Source organism: Saimiri boliviensis, chromosome 2 (assembly GCF_048565385.1).
Source record: "Saimiri boliviensis isolate mSaiBol1 chromosome 2, mSaiBol1.pri, whole genome shotgun sequence".
NCBI classification, from domain to species: domain Eukaryota; kingdom Metazoa; phylum Chordata; class Mammalia; order Primates; family Cebidae; genus Saimiri; species Saimiri boliviensis.
Window position 1 is genome coordinate 81221152 of NC_133450.1, and position 19658 is coordinate 81240809.

Here is a 19658-nt window from a genome sequence, read left to right on the forward strand (position 1 = left end):
AGCAAAACTCCCACTTCAGCCTGCTGAGTAGCTGGGACTACAGGAGTGTGCTATCACACCTGGCTAGTTTTTAAACTTTTTGTAGAGACAAAGTCTTCCTATGTTGCCCAGGCTGATCTCAAACTCCTGGCATCAAGGAATCCTCAGACCTCAGCTTCCCAAAGTGCTGTGATTACAGGTGTGAACCACCATGCCCGCCCCTGCCTCCCCTATCACTACCTGTGTGTGTTGAATACATTTGCATGATTGTTGGCATGTGAAAGCTTTGCATTTAATTGGCCATTGAGTCATTGTGAAACATCTGGGCTCCTGGTCAGAGTCAGTACAAGTGGGCTGGAACCTGACATGACAGGTGTTCAATAGGCAGTTGGTTGCTGGGACTGATGCTCAGGCATCACCTCCTGCAAGAAGCCTCCCCTGTCCTCACCAGACTGGGAAGGCGATTCCTTCCTCTCCTTTGCACTTCTCCAGCACCTAGCATTGAATCCACACAGGATAGTTAAGGACTATTTAATTTTCATCAGGGAAAAATATATTAAAATTTCCTCCTAATTCAAAGTGTATGAACATAACCATACATGATCTTAGTAAATGGTTCTATACATGGAGCAAAAATTCTAAGTCTCTGAGCTTTGTCGGATGCTCTAGTCTGTGATCTTGATAAGTGCTCACTGTGTTCAGATCTAGGTAATTGAATATTTCCATGTTTTTAAAATTGTTGAGTTGAATATCACTTTGCAAAATTTGAATATGTTTTCCCTGGTAATTAATGTTCTTGGTGTAAACCCAATTTGGAGAAAACTACAAACTTTAAGAGTCACCCTGAAAGACTTCTAAATTAGATGCCAATATTGTATCTGTGTGTACATATTTCTTCTCCTTCTTAATTTCTGCAATGCAGTTTTAAAAGAGAAATTTCCCCTACATCCATATGATTCTACTATCTCCCTTTAGAATAGGGCTACTTTTATAGAATGTTAAAATCCTATTTGTGATATTGCTTGCTTCTTCTGCTGCTTTCGATAGCAAAAGGAGGCAGCCAAATGCCTAGGCAGATAGGGGTGGGTACTCAGTGAAATTCCACCTCCAAGCTGAAGACAGTTTAAAGCATGAAAGCCAAGCTACAAGTTAAATCCTGGGACTGGATCAAGAACTTGTCTTCCTATTTGGCCACTTTCCTCTGATTTATCCCCACTCTTCACCTGTTTTACATAAACCTACCCTTTCCTAATTGGTTTTCTACACTGTTTTCCCCACCTTCGAGTGGTGTCTTCACTTTAACCTTTTTTGCATACTCACAAAGCAGTCAACGCACACTCCCCATCTTGTGCCTACAAAGATTCCAGACCCAGTTGGCAGAGGGGGAGATGGCCTAACTTCAGGGAAGAGACAACCTGACTTTGGGGAAGACAACCTGCCCTTCCCATCCCCTCTCCAGTTCCCCTCTCTGCTGAAAGCCATTTTCATCGCTCAAAAAAATTATCTTCCTTCACCATCCTTCAATCATCTGTGTGACCTCATTTTTTTTTCTGGGTACCTGCCCTTGGTGGGCCCTGAGCTGAAAAAAAGCTCAGGGCAGGTACCCAGAAAAAGCTGTCACAGTGGCCCTTTGCCCCTCAACAGTGGCATGCCCCATGTGACAAGGCAAGGGGCCAACTGAGTTAATAAGCCACCATCTGTGGACCATGGAACTAAAGGAGCACCGTAACACCTCCTCTGGGGCCTCGGGGTCATGGGCACCCTTACCTGGCGCTGCCGCATTTCCCTCGAGGAGCTTGCTCCTGTATTGGTGCCCAGCGTGGCTGCCCAGCCAGATCCCACACTTGCTCATTCATGTGCACCCTCCCACAAGGGGTTGAGCATGGGAGGCTGACTAGACAAGGCACCCCTTCCGTGAGTCCAGTGAAGGGGCCGAGAAAAAGCCTGCAACACTTTGAGAGGAAAATGCTGCCTCTGCATCATGGTCTTTCACAGACACAGGCACTGCCTCTCCAGAGGTGTTGGTGGAGGTGGGAGTGTTGCTGGATTTAATTTCCTGTTTTGAATTTGAAGTGGTTTGTCTGGTTTGGATTTTGTTTTGTTGTTAAAACATAATTAAGATAAAGATAAGAAGGATGCTTCTTTGGGCTATTTGTTGCTACTCAATTTCCCTTTTTCTGAAGGAGTTTTAGATTCTCTTTTCACTCCTAAGTGTCTCTGACTAGTAAGGGTTAAGTGGCCTGCATTTCCTCACTATCATGGTAATCCGGTTTAATCCAGCTGCTCCTTCATGACTATCAGCGCCTTTAATCTGATCACATAGAAGCAGCTGGCTCAGGGAAACAGACGTGATGCCCAGGACCATCTGAGCTGCCTATGTTCATGCCCTCTCATTGTACAACCCCCTTCTCGCCCAAAAATCTTTAAAGTATGGACAACAAAGAGGGGACATTTTGAATGTGCTATATTACAGATATAGATTTATCTTCTTTTTAAAAATAAATAAAAGTATTAATGCTTAGGTCAAAGCAATTCTTTGTTGCCTCAAAGGACAGAAACTCAAGAAATCTCTTCATGGACCTGTGAGTGATGTGTAAACTTGATGCCAATGTATTATTTTTTTCTGCCCTTTATAATTAAACAACATTAACCCATCATTCTAAAATTATTACTTTTCCTTTAATTTATCATCTCCTCGTATAGCTGATCATAACAAAAGTCTGGCTACATCCCCTCCACTGTGTTCAGTTTCCTGGAAGTGGAGTCTGTTTTGTTTCTGCACTGCTCTCTGTTCAGATGCTCCTTCCTAAAGTCTGGAAGAGCCGGCTCTCAGGAAGAAGGGAGATAAAGTGTACTCAGAGGGTGACTGATGAACTGATTTGTAATGCAACATACAGAAATTGAGAGGAACATTTAGAAATGTTTACAGTTTTTGTTTGTTTTGTTTTTTGTTTTAAGACAGTCTTGCTCTGTCACCCAGGCTGCAGTGCAGTGGTGTGATCTCGGCTCACTGCAACATCTGCTTCCCGGGTTCAAGTGATTCTCATGTCTCAGCCTCCTGAGTAGCTGGGATTACAGGCACACACCACCATGCCCAGCTAATTTTTGTATTTTCAGTAGAAACAGGGTTTTCCCATGTTGGCCAGGCTGGTCTCAAACTCCTGGCCTCAAGTGATCTGCCTCCCAAAGTATTGGGATTACAGACGTGAGCCACCTTGCCTGGCTGTTCACAACATTTTGACATGACACAACATTCAAATATACTGGTGCAAATATATCAGTCCATGGCTGATTGGAAAAAATAAAACTGGTCCTTCACTGTGGACAGTTTATAAAGCCCTGTATTAAAGTCTCCAGCACATGCCTGGAATGCAGTAGGCAGTCAACATATTAACTCCCCTCATTTCCTTACCATTCAAGTGAAACCTATATTTAAAAAACAGCTACCTATCATCCCCACCACCAAACATAGCTTCTGTGGGGGAAAAACTAATTAGACTGCTTTATATCCTAATTTCATGAAGCAGTAATTCATTTCCTAATTGAAAGCTTCTGGGTTTCTATATACTGATCAAAGGGGCATAAAGTAATTAAACTGGTAAATACAGTAGAATACAAGATTATTGCCTGGGCCCACATTATAATAATTTGGTTAGGAAAACTGTCCATGTGTTCGAAGGCCCTAGTCTACCCACCTCTTTTTAAGTTTGAAATCGCCTCCTGCTCATCTCCACAGTTAGCACATGCCATTAACAGTGTGCTGGATGCTGTGCTAGGCCTTTAACACGCACGACTGGGCCCACTGAATCCTCACACAACCAAAAGATGAATACTACTATTATTCCCATTTCACTGGGAAGTTGAAGTGGAAAATAATTTGTTGAGTCATACAACTAGCAGCATTAGAACGGGGACTAAACCCCACTCTGGCTCCCCAGCCTGGTTTGGGAACTTCGTACTATTTCCATTTAAAGAGAACACCAGCAAGCTGACAGTGTTTGCTTCTTTACGCATCAACCTGGTCATCAGTCCCTCTTGCTCCCTCCAACTCCCAAACATTCTCTATTTAAAATGAGGGGAAAAGCGAAAGTCCTTAAGTCTCAGATTATTGTTTCGTTTTTCTTTTCCCCATTATGAAAGAAAACCACCCAATTTATAAATGCTCCTCTTTGCTGTGGTCAAGGTGATCATTAACTAATTAGTAGGAGAGGAGTTTAGTTTTTTGTTCCCTGCAGCCACACATCAAGAAAGAAGAGAATGGTGTTTTCTCCTTAGGTAGTAGGCAGGCTGTGTGATAGATTTCCTTCCTGCCAGTTTGGGGACAAGTAAAGTGGACCCGGTCACATTTCCCCACAGAACCACTGCCCTGGATGCTGGCTGGTTGCTGGCCTTAGCTCAAGCAGGAAGGCAGCTCTGGGAAGGGTTCAGCCGTTGCTTCCTGCTTCAGAACCCTTTGAAATCCCGCTTCAGATTTTAGGAATGATTTATACACTTTTCGGAGAGCAATAATGATGTAATTTAAATGATACACTTTTCCCTTGAAAATTTATACATTTTCTGAAAAGATTTTAGGAATGAGAGTTTCCCTAAATAACTCGCTTCATAGGTGTTCCTGAGGCACTGAACCATTTTATCTGCAGACCCTACTCTCAGTATACCTAAACGGGCCACAGCCTGCCAGAAATTGAAGGGTTTTTAATCTGTGGCTGGGTGTCTTACATCAAAAGAAGAAAACAGTCAAATTCTCCCCACTTCCCCTTATCTGTTTTGTAATTCATATCCAACTAAGGTTTTGTTTTGTTTTGTTTTCCCCCAAAATGCAACCGTTGACAATGTATTAAACCCAGGAAATCCTGGGTTTCATTTTAGTCCTCTTGCAGAGAGGAAAACGGGTAGTTTCCCCCAAAGCTTCCTGGGATTGTTCCTCCTAGTTGCTATCTCTGGTTCACTACTGGTACCACTGACCCCAACCCCAAGCCACAGAGCCTATTTGACTTAAGGAAAAGGTGAAGGAGCAGTGATGTCACTCTGGGGGTTGGGGGTGAGCCCTGTGGAGGTGCTGGTGGAAGACCTTGCCTGGGAAGGAGTGGTGAGGGCCCAGAAGGTCTGTGTTGAGCCACAGGTGCCCTGAGGCAGCACAGGCCTCCCTGGTCAGTCTCCTCTGATAACAGCTGTCTGCCGTTTCCCTTCCAGTGTCGGGGCTCTCTCCAGGTTAAGGTGCTCCTCTTCTTTCCTTCTCACTCTCCATGGTTCACTCAGCCTAGGCAAGCTCAGCCATTCACAATTCCCCATAGGGCACTATTTGGGGCAGGACAACTCTTTGTTGTCAGGATAGTGCTGTAAACTGAATAAAGTCTGCAGTAGAGCTCCTCAGTCATTGTGACAGTCAAACCTCCCTGACACATTTCCAATTGCCCCCTGGTTTGGGGATCGGTACAGTACCACTCAGCAGAGGAGCAAAGGACTCCGGAGTTTACATCTCCACCACAGACAGCATCCCTGCACTCCAGACCCTACACCCAAGGAAATTTCTCAAAGGCAACTTGTGTCCTGTCCCAGAGACATCTTTTTTTTTTTTTTTTTTTTTTTTTTCCTTTGGCAGAGTTTTGCTCAGTTTGTCCAGGCTGGAGTAGAGTGGCATGATCTCGGTTCACTGCAGTCTCTGACTCCAGGGCTCAAGTGATTCTCAGCTTCCCAAGTAGCTGGGATTACAGGCATGCCGCACCACACCCAGCTAATTTTTTTTTTTTTTTTTTTTTTTTTTTTTTTTTTTTGAGATGGAGTCTCTCTGTAGCCAGGCTGGAGTGCAGTGGCTTAATTTTGGCTCACTGCAACTTTCACCTTCCAGGTTCAAGCGATTCTCCTGCTTCAGCCTCCTGAGTAGCTGGGACTATGGGGGCATGCCACCACGCCCAGCTAACTTTTGTATTTTTAGTAGAGACAGGGTTTCACCATGTTGGCCAGGATGGTCTCCAACTCCTGTCTTCAAGTGATCTACCCACCTTGGCCTCCCAAAGTACTGGGAGTAAAAGTGTGAGCCACCACACCCGGCCTCCAGAGACATCTTAAACTCAAATTTTCAAACCTGATCTCATAATTTTAATCTACTCTGACTAGTAAATGACCCTACTACCACTTCCCATTCCCAAGCTGAGCCTAGGTGTTTTCCTGAATCCTCCTCTTAATTCTTCTCCCCAGTTAGTATACCAGTCCACAAGCACAGGTGAAATTTTCTAGCCCATCATATTTTCTAGATCCTTTAGGTTACAGCCACACCAACCCAGCCCCTAATCCAGTCAGAGAGTGGGTTCTAATGCAAAGCGGATGAGATCAAGGTTAGTTCCCTGCTCTAGTCTTCAAGGCTTTGTCTACAAAATCACAATAGAGGTAGTCTGCCTGAGCAGTGGAAGACAATGAATTTGAGTTAAGGTGGAGCAGAACTTAACTGTGGTTCTGCACCTTAGATGCATGACCTTTAAGCAGGCTCTGAGCAGACAGAGGGCCCAGGGCCCCTCCCTGTGAGGTCTTTTCTCTCTGAGGCTTCCATCAAAGCCCTCACACTATGTCATAATGGTTGACTTTGTCTGCCTCCCTCAGTAAACTTGGGAGCAGGGGTTGTGTCCTCCTCTCTGGGCCCCCAGCCCAGTGCTTGGCACATGGCAGGCACCCCTTCATCAGAGAATGTTTGTGGAATGAAATACTGAATTGGTAATCACTCTGCAAGCTGTATAGAGATGTACCAGTTTCCCTTACCATCTGGCATTTGCCAACAATAAACACAAACATCCTTACTTTAATTCAGGACCTTGGGTGGAGGCTCCAAAGAGTGGAATGAGCACCAGAATGGGGAGAATGAACATCTGAGTCCTTTTCTTGGCTCTGTTAACTAACAAAACCTATCACCTTGGGCATGACACGTTCTTCAACTGAGGAAATGGGGAGTCAGCTGGGGCAAGGGTTCTTAGTCTGGGATCCCCAGACCACTAGAGGGTCTACAGAAGTGCTTAAAGGGAGTCCTTGAACAATCCGAAATTGTTACCAAACTCAGTCTGTTTGTATTCTATGGAGGAGAGAGGGCACACCACAGATTCTTACATAGTCAAGAACTGCTAATCTGGATAAACTTCTGAATTCCTGCAGTTTAGATCTTGACACATGTACTTTGAGGGAAAGGAGGTATAGGGGAGCCTCAGAGATAGCTGGCATTCATCCCACATACCCACTGCCATCCCAGGCCCATCTGAGAGAGACTTTGTCAAGGGACACTTGGCATGACCAAGGTGCTGACTCAGCCACTCCCTAAACTCTGGTGCCAGAAGCCAGGGAGCAAAAGGCAGGGCCCAGGGCAGAGGGTACACATACAGAATGCTCCTGAAGGGCCAGAGGCATGGGATTAGAAAGAAAAACCACTGGAAAGTGAACCAGATAGGGAGTTAGGGAGAGAAGGAGCCTAACAGACAATGGGGACTATCAAGATCCAGAAGTATGGCACAGGCAAGGGGAACACCAGGGGTTCTGGAGATGGAGGCTTAGACTGGAAGGAAAGGAGGAGCTGGCACTTCCTGAGCATGTACTAGGTGCTGGGTACTCTTGTGAGCATAATAATCCTGTAAGGGAGGTTTATCAGTCCCAAGCAAGGGGAGTTAAATAGAAGTTTCGGTGTTTTTAAGTGTCCTCTCGCCCCCCTTTCTGCTCTGCACTGTCTGCCCAAAGAATTCAGACAGCCTTAGCATTTTCTCTGAAAAGGTCAATGACAAGAGGCTGGACTACGAATCTGCAGCTGGCAAAGGAGAGAGAAAGGTTCATTCAATCAGTTTGCAACTGTCCTGGGCACCGGCCACGTGCCAGCCACGGGGCTAGGTTCCGGGAGGCACACGACTAGATCCCTGCCCTTCCCAACGGCCGCTACCCGCCGCCCCCCTACCCCGAGGCGAACCAGCAGGGATCAGGGCAGCCAGGGCGCTTAAGGTGCGGGGCCGGCGCCAGGCTGGAATCGGGAAGCCAGGACTGTGGCTGGGCTCAGAGGAGAGTGAGGCAGGGTCGGTAAGCTTCCCACCCTCCTTCCTGGCTTACCAGGCGCAAGTCCCCCGGTCCATGCACCACCAGGGAGAGGTTCTCGGGCTTGCCTGCCGCTGCCATGGAGCTCTTCTGGCTCTCGAGTGCACCCTGGAGCCGGGACGTGTGGTCGTTCTGGTGGCTCTGCCCCCGCAGAGGGTCCAGGGCACGGGGTGGGAGGCGGGGCCTGGGAGAGGCGGCGCACGCAGGGGCGGGGCGAGGCTTCCTCCTCTGTGACATCTCGGGCGGCGCCAGCGTGGAGGGGCGGGGCTACCCAACGGCCTCCCGACCCGGGGGCGGAGCGGGGCCTGGGTAAGGGGGACTAGGGGCGCGAAGCCCCGGCGCTGGCTCCAGCCGCAGCGCTCTGATTTTGCCGCCTCACAGCCAAGCATGCATAACTGCCCTGAAAACCGCCTGCGGTGGCAGTAGGCACCAGACCGGTGCTCTCAAACGTTAGCTGCAGAAGAATAAGGGTGGGGAATGTGAGGAACTGTTGCGAATCCAGACTCCGAGATTCTGATACAGTAAGTCTAGGTCTGAGGTGCGGCCGGAGAGTGTGTATTCCCAGCAATGAGAGCGCTGAGGCTGTGGATGGGGCACGGTGTGCACTTGGCGAGACAGGTGCTACCATGACGCAGCGTCCATATCTGCCCCGTTTCTCCAGTCCCCAGCAAAGGGGGCACCAGTAGGAGTGAATGAGTTCATGCATCATTCCAAGGACCTGGTGCATCAGTATAAAAAAGCCATGAGACCGGGAACGGTGGTTCATGCCTGTATTCCCAGCACTTTGGGAGGCCAAGGTGGGAGGATCACGTGAGGTCAGGAATTCGAGACCAGCCTGACGTTTGAAAATTGTTCGTGACCAATATGATGTAACCCTGTCAGGAATTCGAGACCAATATGATGTAATCCTGTCTCTATTAAAAATACAAAAATTAGCTGGGCGTGGTGGCATGCTCCTGTGATCCCAGCTACTCAGGAGGCTGATACAGGAGAAACACTTGAATCCGGGAGGCAGAGGTCGCAGTGAGCCGAGATCGCGTCATTGCACTCCAGCGTGGGCAACAAGAACAAAACTCCATCTCAAAAAAAAAAAAAAAAAAAAAAAAAAAAAAAAAAAACCATCAAATGTAATTTGTGAACCTCTTTCTCTCAACTGGTTCTGCTGCTTCTATACAAAGCAGGGTTTCTGTCCAAACTCTTCCTTCCAGCCTCTCAGCCCTCTGAGAAACAGTGAAGTTTTACTCTCCGAGGAGGGAGCAGCCTCTAGACAGGCCTAAATCTATAAGACCCCTCCCTCCTTTGAGGACAGTGCTCCCTGTTTCATTCCCTACCGTTTCCCCTCCCCCATATGTAACTACCCAATGGATTCACCTTGCCTGCTGCCTAGACAGAACCAATTTATCAAGACAGGGTAATTGCAATAGAGAAAGAGTAATTATGCAGAACCAGCTGTGCAGGAGACTGGAGTTTTATTATTGCTCAAATCAGGCTCCCCAAGCAGTCAAGCGTGTGGATCAGAGTTTTTAAGGATAGTTTGATGCGTGGGGAAATACTTTTTTAAAGCCACTCAGGAGTGCGGATTGGTTGAGTCAGATACGAAATCATAGCGGATCTAAGCTGTCTTTTTGGGCTGAGTTAGTTCCTGGGTGGGAGCCACAAGATCATATGAGCCAGTTTATCAATCTGATTGTGCCAGCTGATCCATCAAGTATAGTCTGCAAAATCTTTCAAGCACTGATCTTAGGCTTTACAATAGTGATGTTATTCCCAGGAGCAAGTTGGGGAGGGTCAGATTCTTGCAGTCTCCAGCTGCGTGACTCCTAAACCATCATTTCTATTCTTGCGGCTAATTTGTTAGTTCTACAAAGGCAGTCTAGTCCCCCAGGCAAGAAGGAGCTTTGTTTTGGGAAAGGGCTGTTATTTTTGTTTTAAACTATAAACTAAAACTGCTGGGTGCGGTAGCCCACGCCTGTAGTTCCCCGGCACTTTGGGAGGCCAAGGCAGGCATATCACTTGAGGTCAGGAGTTTGATACCAGGTGGCCAACATATCAAAATCCTGTCTCTACTAAAAATACAAAATTTAGCCAGGTATAGTGGCGGGCACCTGTAATCCCAGCTACTTGGAGGGTTGAGGCAGGAGAATTGCTTGAACCCAGGAGGCAGAGGTTGCAGTGAGCCAAGATCATGCCACTGCACTCCAGCCTGGGTGAGAGAGGAAAACTCTGTCTCAAAAAAAAAAAACAAAAAAAAAACCAACTAGGTTCCCGCTAAAGTTAGGTCAGACTTTGCCCAGGAATGAACAAGGACAACTAGGAGTTTAGAAGCAAGATGGAGTTGGTTAGGTTGGATCTCTTTTACTGTCTCAGTTATAATTTTGCAATGGTTTCAATACTTCCATTTGGGTTTTATAATACCTTAATCTTAAGGTGTTGACTAATGAAGAAGGAAAAAGGGCAAAGACCACTCTTCCTGCTGACCAGGGCATGGTCAGGATAGGTGTTGACCGCAAGGTGAGAGCAGTGGAACCACTTTGCAGTTGTCTGAGCATACTCATGCAAGCTGGCTGACAAATGCGTTAATATTGTTATCTGTAATTTTAGTATCTTATTTAAGAGAACAGAATACTACAAGGTAAATAATGAGTTCTAGCATAAGGAGTGCAATTCCCAGTTTTAAAAGTAAATATTTGAAAGCATTAATTTGGGGACTTGTAGTCCACAGATAGTTTAGGAATTAGTTCAAACTGCAGAAAAAACTCAAGGACAACTAACAAGGGTTGTTTTTTTGTTTTTGAAGCATAGTTTTTCTGTTTCTAGTCCCCATTTTTTAATTAAAAATAAATCCTAGTAGATCAACTTTACTTGCAAAATAAGTTTTAGTCTTACTGTGCTCTGCCTGATTATTTGCATAAAGTGTAGCAAGAACAATTATTTTTCACATAGGCTTTTTAAACTGGCTTCGATGGAACTCTGTTCCATAAGGAATCTCTGATAAGACTTTTTTAAAGCCACGCCCAGCCATGGGTTTGTACGTTCAAATACCCAGGAGGTGGGTAAATTTCTCTCCCCTTGAGGTCCCAAGATAACTTAGGGCTCCTGGGCCTGTTAGAAAGTGACATTCTTTACTTACCACAGATCAGGAACCCTGTGCATGGGCCTGTTAGAAAGTGACATTCTTTACTTACCACAGATCAGGAACCCTGTGCAGGGACTGTGTAGACAAGGTATGAGGCCAGTTTTCCCAAGGGGCTTTGTTTTTTCTCTTTTGTTTTTGAGACAGGATCTTGCTCTGTCACCCACGCTGGAGTGCAGTGGCACAATCTCTGCTCACTACAACCTGCATCCCCAGGGCTCAAGCAATCCTCCCACCTCAGCCTCCCAAGTAGCTGGAACTACAGGCATGTGCTACCACACCCAGCTAATTTTTGTATTTTTAGTAGAGATGGGGTTTCACCATGTTGCCCAGGTTGGTCTTGAACACCTGAGCTCAAGCTATCTACCCACTTCGGTCTCCCAAAGTGCTGGGATTGCAGGCATGAGCCACCACACCTGACCCCGAGGAAGCATTTATTCCTTAAAGGCAACACGCTATTCCAGTCAAAGCCTTGGTAAAAATAACCGGTTTCTTCAACTGTGTCCTGTTGCAAAAGAAAAACATTCTTACTGCACTTACGGAAATAACTATATTGCCACAAGTTAAGAATTCTCGTGAATCGTTGCCAAATTCTGGAGAAATCAGGAACAGAGAAACAAATATGCTCCAAATTTTGTTTATAGACACGTACTTTACTCAATCATTAAAAGTTGTAAGTAGCTCAAAAGAAAGGTTTTCTTGGCTCTGAAAAAAAACGATGAGCAATGTTTTAAGCAAAAAGTAAAAAAAGGTTGCTTCAGTCTTCTATTAGTTCAGTCCATGCAGCTAACTTCTGTTCTGCTTAATATTCATGAACATTTTAGCTACCGGTGAGAGTCCTGAAAGTTTTTTCTCTGTTCTAATATCACAGTCTCCAGAGTTTTCAGAAACCTGCATTTAAGAGCACCTGTTAGAATTTTATAGCTGATTATAAAACCACCATGTCAAGAGGATCAAAACAAGACAACAATTGCCTGTAGAAGACAAAATGTTTTAGGGCAGCCACAGTTAAAGACACGATTGACAAGGAAATTTGTTACTTCTGTGGCATACAAGAATTTAACATAACAATTGTAATTATTACTGATAATATATACTAAGTCATATCATAATTTTGGGATATAATAACACAAAAATATTTTCCAAAACAGAAAATCAAATTTCATGTTTGCATTAGTGCCTCTTTAATGCTAAAACTAGTTTTTAAATAAAATGTTATAAATCATCCAGTTTTAATTAGTTTGACCCTAAGGTGAAGTTTTTATAAACTTTTTAAGACCTCTGTAAACTTTTTAAGACCCCTCTTGTTAATTTTTCATTAAACAACATATTAATTTTCTAAAAAAACCTGTTATTCAGACACATGGGCCAAGATTCTGGTCTTGCATTAGTGTGCTTTTATGTTCAACCTACAGAAAAAAGTCCCCTTCAAATCTTAGCCAACTTGCTCATACCCACAGAACTTTCTGTACAAGACCAACCCTCCACAAACACTTTTCAACTTGCTTAAACCTTCAGTTTTGTCCTGTTACTCTTTTAAGTTAAGACAATCTTTAAAACCCTTTGCACTACATTAATTACATTCCCTTTGAGAAAAACCATATTCCCATACTTTATTTAATCTTTTACCAAAAGCACATTCTACTTTCCTTACACACCTTGTATGTGAAACTATTTCTCCAGTAGTCTTAATTACATGTTACAGTGTTAACTCTTAGTAACTTTCATTTTTGATGAAAAATCTGATAAGCAAATAGTTTTAACTATGTACTAAGTGTAGTGCCTAAGACATCAGACAGAAGTGCAGACAAGGTCTGACTCCAGCATAGCTAGAGGGGATGGCTAATTCTGCACGTCCCCAGACTTTAGTTAGAATTTCTAATGGCTCCAAAGTAGGTAAATCTAACAATTTTCAAAAGTCAAAGACCTTAAAGCATTTAGCAAACCTGATATCTGACCTAATTTAGACCAAATGTCTGAATTTTGAAGACATTTTCTATTTTACCAATAATCTTTAAAACTGTCTTTATTTCCAAAAGATCACTAACATCATGTGAACAAAAAAGCATTAAAAATTTCTATTTTTCTGACAAAATACTTGATGTGTTTATTTTTCTAAGCCAATTAGTCAGAGCTCTTTTATATAAACATCATGCACACAACACATATACATAGATAGACAGAAGGTCTCGTAGTACGATTTTTCATTTGCCAGTTTCTTAATTGGATTACTGGATTCAAGGTGGCACCCTTGGAGGAACAGCACCAGGAAAGTATGCTGTTTCTAGGGCCTAATAAGAAGGCACAGCTGGAAGGCAAAAACATATCCCCAAAATTAAGGGTGCCATTTGTATACGGCATCCCAGATCCCCAAAAAGAGGGATATACTATGGGAGATGATAGTGCAATGCTACCATGCATGTCACTGCAACGCAAGCCAAAGCCAATCAACCCATTTTGCAATCAGCCCATCCCCCATGGGAGTCTCCTCTCAGTTGGGGGTGGGGCTGTTTCTGTACCTTCCAGGTGGCCAAGAGCATGCTTCTCTAATCCAAAAATCCAAGAGTGAAGTATCCCTTCTAACTGCCATTACCCACCCCTTAAAGTATAATTCCTACCTGGTTATTACACACCAAGACTAAAAGCTCTCCCATAAGGCAAAGTAATTTTTGATACCTTCCAAAGTAAAAAATGTCAGGTAATGTAATGCAAAACAGAACACAGCCTTGGATTTTGAGAGGGATCTATTCTCTTTCAGTTCCTGGGGTTCCATGAGGAAAACGGAGGTTTTTCCCAGAATGGGTCTGTGGCACCTCCTGTGTTTTTCCCTAAGAGTCCCAGGCTGTTAGAACTTATTTTAGGTTCTCTAATGTGGGCATCAAGAGTGTTGAGAAGACAAAAGTGGAGAAAAACAATTCAGTCAACTGAGAAGAAGAAAAAAACCCTTTATTTTTATTTTATTTTATTTTATTTCCTAGCAATTTTCATTTTTTTAAACCCTTTTTAAAATAATAATAATAAGATCCAAGAGGAGAAAAAAACAACATAAAGGTCTTTTAAATATATGTACAGTTTGGATATCTGCTTTTAATGAAGTTGATTTTAACCTTACAGCTCTTTAAAAAATTATTTTTGAAATATCTAATTACTAGACCTAGCCAGGTCAGACAGTCAATATTCCTTGCTTTTGAACTTTACCACAGGTAACCTCCCATGTGAAATTAATGTTTTAAATAAGGTTATAATGGATGCATAGGGTGTCTCAAAGAGATAGTAAGCAGTTTCTTTTTTTTTTTTTTTTCTTAAACAAGATTTAGAGTCTTCCCAAAGGTACTTCAAAGGAAAATTCAAGACAGGAAATCAAAAGTGGTCCACAGGGGAAAAAGAATAAGTGGCAAAAAGTTATGCAAATAAACCAGAAAGGACTCATTCCCTAAGCCAAGAACTGAACCCAGGCTGCCATTGTCAAAAGACAAGCCCTTAGCTACTGAGTTACAGCATTGAGCAGTTTCTATTGCTCTTCCTGGAAGAAGCCGAGGGCAGGCAACTTTGAACTTGCAAAGGCTTTTAACTGCTCAATATAATTTTTAGGGTTAACTATGACATGAACCCCCAAATTCCTGTCCTCTGGATGGCAGAGACCAAGAGAAAGTATCCCCACATGGTCACAAGGTGAGGCCCTTACGGACACAAAACAAGACAAAGAAATTTCATCTGGTGTTGGTTTCAGGGACACGCAGCAAAGTTTGTAACTGAGCAGCCTTCCAGGCTGTCTTGAAAAGTGGGAAATCCTAAACCCAAATTCTATCCTGTGATGCCCTTCTCTCCATTACAGAACAACACAGAAAGACAAATTCTTAGCACAAAGTGCACCAGATTTGCTACAGCCTAAGACTAGTCTCACAAATCCTTTCTTCTATTAATCAAGTCTTTACAGAGGAGACAAACAGTGATATTTACCATTTACACTTGGGGGAGGGGAGAGAGAAAGAGAAAGAGAAAGAGAGAGAGAGAGAGGAGAGAGGAGAGATAGAGAGACAGACAGACAGAGAAGAAAAGAGAGACCAGAAACTTGACTGATAAGAAATTCTTACTCTTTTTGCTAGCATATCAGGTTTCCATGTTCCCTTTCTCTGCAGCTTCCAGAAGAATAGAGCAGCTTTTGATGAACCTGCTCAGTGTGCCATACCTGTGGGTGCCAAGTCTTGTTACAAAAGAAAATCATCCTTTTCTGTTTTATGGAACTAGGCAAAAGTTTCTCACTTTTGCAGGATGCTGCCTGACAGTTTGCATGGGGAACTGAATTAACGTTTTCCATCCCACCAGAAGCAAAATACACATAACTAGACAGATACTAGTCACCTCATTCAGCAACCAATATTGATCCGGCAAGGCTCAAACTATCTCATGTTGGTTCCTGTAGTCTTTGATCCACTCCAGATGGAGAGGGATGACCTCCAACTGGTAATTCAATGGGTGGTCTCTGGGCAAGATGAAGAGTGGACAGTCACCCCATGTCAGGTCTGTTGAGCTTTCTCCAGGACTCACTAGATATAACCCGATTTATGGAGGGTTCTCCAAGTTAGGCCTGCTGGACATCCATTAGCAATTCCCTCAGAGATCCCCTCCACACACACAACAAAGACAGACAGAAGGCCTTTGAGACACAGATTCCAGACCCAGTCACAAATCAAGAGTATGCCTCCAAACGAGTTCCCTATTCTCCATCCAATTAGACACCCTGTAGTGGAACTATAGACAGACACCCTGCAATAAAACTATTGACAGACCCCTTGTGATGGGGCTAAAGACAGACACCCCGTGAGGCAATCAAGAGACGGCAGCACCTCCAGAGAGGCTGGCAAATAGGAGAAGGAAGAGGCCATTGGCAGCACCTAGAATACTCACCAAATCAGACAACCCATAATGGGGCTACAGCTACAGACACTCCATGACAGGGCTACAGACAGACACCCAGTGATCAGGCTACAGTCACAGACACCCAGTGGTGGAGCTGCAGACAGACACCCCACCGTGGTGCTAACAACAAATATTCCACCATGGAGCTACAGACAGACATCTTACCATGGAACTACAGTTACGAGACATTTCCCAGGACTAATTTTCTTTTACACTTAAATCCATGCACATTGGATCAGCAGCACCCAACCAGTAGAGACAGTACCAGAGTCAGCCTGCAGTCCAAAAGAACTAGGTGGCCACTTGGGCTGGCCTCTGGATCTGTTGCTGGAGGGGGTCTACCAAACCATAGGCAGGTAGGCACAAAGGCAATCCTGGGCAAGCCCCAAATTTGTAACTGCCCAATGGGTTCACCTTGCCTGCTGCCAAAGCTGTCTTCTTGGGTTGAGTCAGTTCCTGGGTAGGGAGCCACAAAATCAGATGAGCCAGTTTATCAATCCGGGCAGTGCCAGCTGATCCATCAAGTGCATGGTCTGCAGATATCTAAAGTATGAACATTACATTTCACAGTAGTGACGTTATTCATAGGAACAATTTGGGGAGGGCCAGAATCCTCCAGCTGTGTGACTCCTAAATCAAGATTTCTACTCTTGTGGCTAATTTGTTAGTTCTACAAAGGCAGTCTAGTCCCCAGGCAAAAAGAAAATTTGTTTTAGGGAAGGGCTGTTATCTTTGTTTTAAAATATAAATTAAAAACTAAGATCCCCCAAAATTAGTTGAGACTATGCCCAGGAATGAACAAGGACAGCTTGGAGGCTGGAAGCAAGATATTAGGTCAGATCTCTTTCACTGTCTCAGTTATAATTTTGCAATGCTGGTTTCACAGATACCTGCTAATCCTCTTACCTAATCCAATAGACTTCCCCCCAGCCCTTGAAGTTGTCTCCCTGTGGCCCGCCCAACATATAGGGCACAGCCTGTACTTTCACCAGTAATCTGATAAAATTACTCCAGTGCATTTTGGGGAGTAATTAAAGTAAAATTACATTTTGGGGAGTAATTAAAGTATCCTCATTCGTATAGTGGTGAGTATCCCTGCCTGACTCAGAAGACTGGGGTTTGATTCCCTGACAGGGAGTAATTAAAAAAAAAAAAGTAAAGTAAAATTACTCCCCAAAATGCACTGAGTAAATTCCCCAAAATGCACTGGATGCCCACTTATGACAAGGCCTCATTTCTTAACCAGAATGTGGTAAAGTGTTGTATACAGCATAAAAGCCCCCCCAAAAAAATTTGATGATGAGGGATCAAGCTCTGGAGCCCTAGTAATGACAAAAAGGAAAGTGTGTGTATGTGAGAGTGTGTGTGTGTGTTTGTGTGTGTATGCACACGTGCACACATATAGGAGCAGGGTGGGGAGCATTACATGATGTACAAGGCAGTGGAATGGATTTTTGCAGGGACTACTTATAAAATCAGTCAGCTCCTTTGCTTTTGGACACCCCCCATAGCTCTTAGCTGTGCATGACTGGTTCCTCCAGTAGCTCCTGCACTTAGCAGCTAAGAAGGCCATGTTTGGAGAGACAAGGTACCTGCCTTTACTTACACACTGAATTTAAAACCCAGTTTAAGCCTCCTTGCTTTGTGGGGTTTCCTCACAGTCTTCCAAGCATATCCTTCCAATGGGTGAAGCTGAATAAGACACCAGGAATGGCTTAAGAACTGAGTGCCCTTCCAAGTTCGAGCAATTACAAATAAAGCTTCTGTAAACACCTAAAAAAGAAAAAAAAAAAAAAAAAAAAAAAACTGAGTGCCACTTTAAGTAGATACTTCTTGGACTTTAAGTTATGAAAGCAAAACACCCAGAACCAAGTAAAAGCTGCTGGAATAATGACATAACAGCCACACTGGAGTTGTATTTGTTTTCTCCTGAGCAGTAACACTTTAAAGTTGTCCCGAAGGTTGTTGCCTGGTAGCAGAGATTTGGAGAGGTGGAAGGTAAATTTATAAATATATTCCATGACTAGAGCTCTTTATAGAAAAGCAAAAGGGTGCATTGATAAGGATTCTTTTTTTTTTCAGGGCAAAACTTGATAAGGTGTCTTAAGAAACAGACATTTTAAAAACAAAAAAATCAAGTTGTTATTATGGTATTGTGACACTTCTGCATAATTTCCTAACAAAGACCAGCATTCATAGTGCTGAGGAACAGACTTTTCCAGGCATCTTACTGAATAAGCTGTAAAATTGCTGGCTTTGCCTTTGCTGGTGGCCTGCTTGGCACAACTTCTCTGGGCCTCTGCTTAACTTTCCGAAACAGCACAGCACTTTGAAACACTCTCTTCACTGAATACAATGAACAAGTTGTTGATAAAGCTCTGCTATCAAAACTTACTTGGATACTTACCCGACAGGGGAGATGCCACGATCATCAAGGTGGTTTTCCAAGGGTGAGGCTCATTCATTGCACTCCATAGCTGTGCTTACTCCTGTGATTTTCCCAGATGCAGGAAACTCAACTGCATAATTTGTGGTAGTGAGGAACTACATTCATGTTATCCCCTGAAAAAAAAGAAAAAGACAAAGAAAAAAACTTACTTGGAGTTTAAAATTTAATTAACTAAAAATATATCCTCTGGGGCCACATATCTAGGGGAGACTTTAACCCAACACAGATACTGGGTCTGGATAACCTGCAATAACCTGGTGTCTGTGATGGGTTAAAGTCTCCCCTTAACTCATCAGAGATACTGGGTTATTGCAGGTCTGGATTACATTGTGTACTAGCAAGAAAAATTAGTGTGCCATTGGTTCTTGGTATTCCCAAAGTCACAACAGTTATAAAACTCTGACTATGGCTTTCTTCATTGCTTAATCAGCTGTTTAGTTACTTAAACCTAGCTATACACAACAAAAGAAAGAAGAAGAAGAAGAAAATCCAAACAGTTTCTTGAAGAACTTGGAAAAAAGGTTGACAATGAAAGTTAAATTAGTAAAATCCATATGCAATAAAAGATTAATAGAGACCACCCTGAGGAACACTTAACATACTTTCCATTAACAAACTTGAAGAAAGCACTTAGAAGATTAGGAAAAGAGAGTCGGAGAGCAGGAATTTTAGTCTAGAACTATCCAGGGAGAGAGGCACTTTGGTGGTGGTGGCAGTGCTGCTGGCACAGAAGAGTGGAATCAAGGAGACCAGTTGAGGTTCCTGCTGTATGCCAGCTGAGAATGGTGATTTGGACTTGGATAAATGGTAGAAGTGGAGACGGAGTGAAGTAGACAGATCCAAGATTTATTTTGGAGGTAGGATCCATGGAACTTGGTAAGGGATTAGCTTATGGGAGTTGAGGAGAAGATAGCAAGAAGGCTGAGTCCCAGATTTCTGGCATGACTAACTGGATGGATGAAGATATTCTTAGCTGAGATTTGGGGAGGAGCAGATTTGGGGAAAATATCAAATGTGTAACCTTGGATAGACCAAGTTTCAGATGGTGTCTTTGTCTATTTTGTGTTGCTATTAAGGAATATCTGAGGCTGGGTAGTTTATAAAGGAAAGAGGTTTATA

General features: G+C 43.7%; 1 protein-coding gene and 1 non-coding gene across 2 annotated transcripts in view; one reads left to right on the top strand and one right to left on the bottom strand.

Moving 5' to 3' along the window:
• Positions 1 to 8240, bottom strand: part of SORD (sorbitol dehydrogenase) — a 40206-nt gene extending 31966 nt beyond the window's left edge. Inside the window, exon 1 of the mRNA XM_003928915.4 lies at positions 8053 to 8240. Within this exon, the coding sequence (XP_003928964.2) occupies positions 8053 to 8118 (66 nt within the window). The 5' untranslated portion in view covers positions 8119 to 8240. The remainder of the gene's footprint in view (positions 1 to 8052) is intronic.
• Positions 8241 to 18489: 10249 nt separating this feature from the next.
• On the top strand, positions 18490 to 18655 carry LOC120364215 (U1 spliceosomal RNA). Its single transcript, XR_005579549.2, has one exon. It is a non-coding gene; the product is annotated as a U1 spliceosomal RNA (small nuclear RNA).
• Positions 18656 to 19658: the final 1003 nt, after the last annotated feature.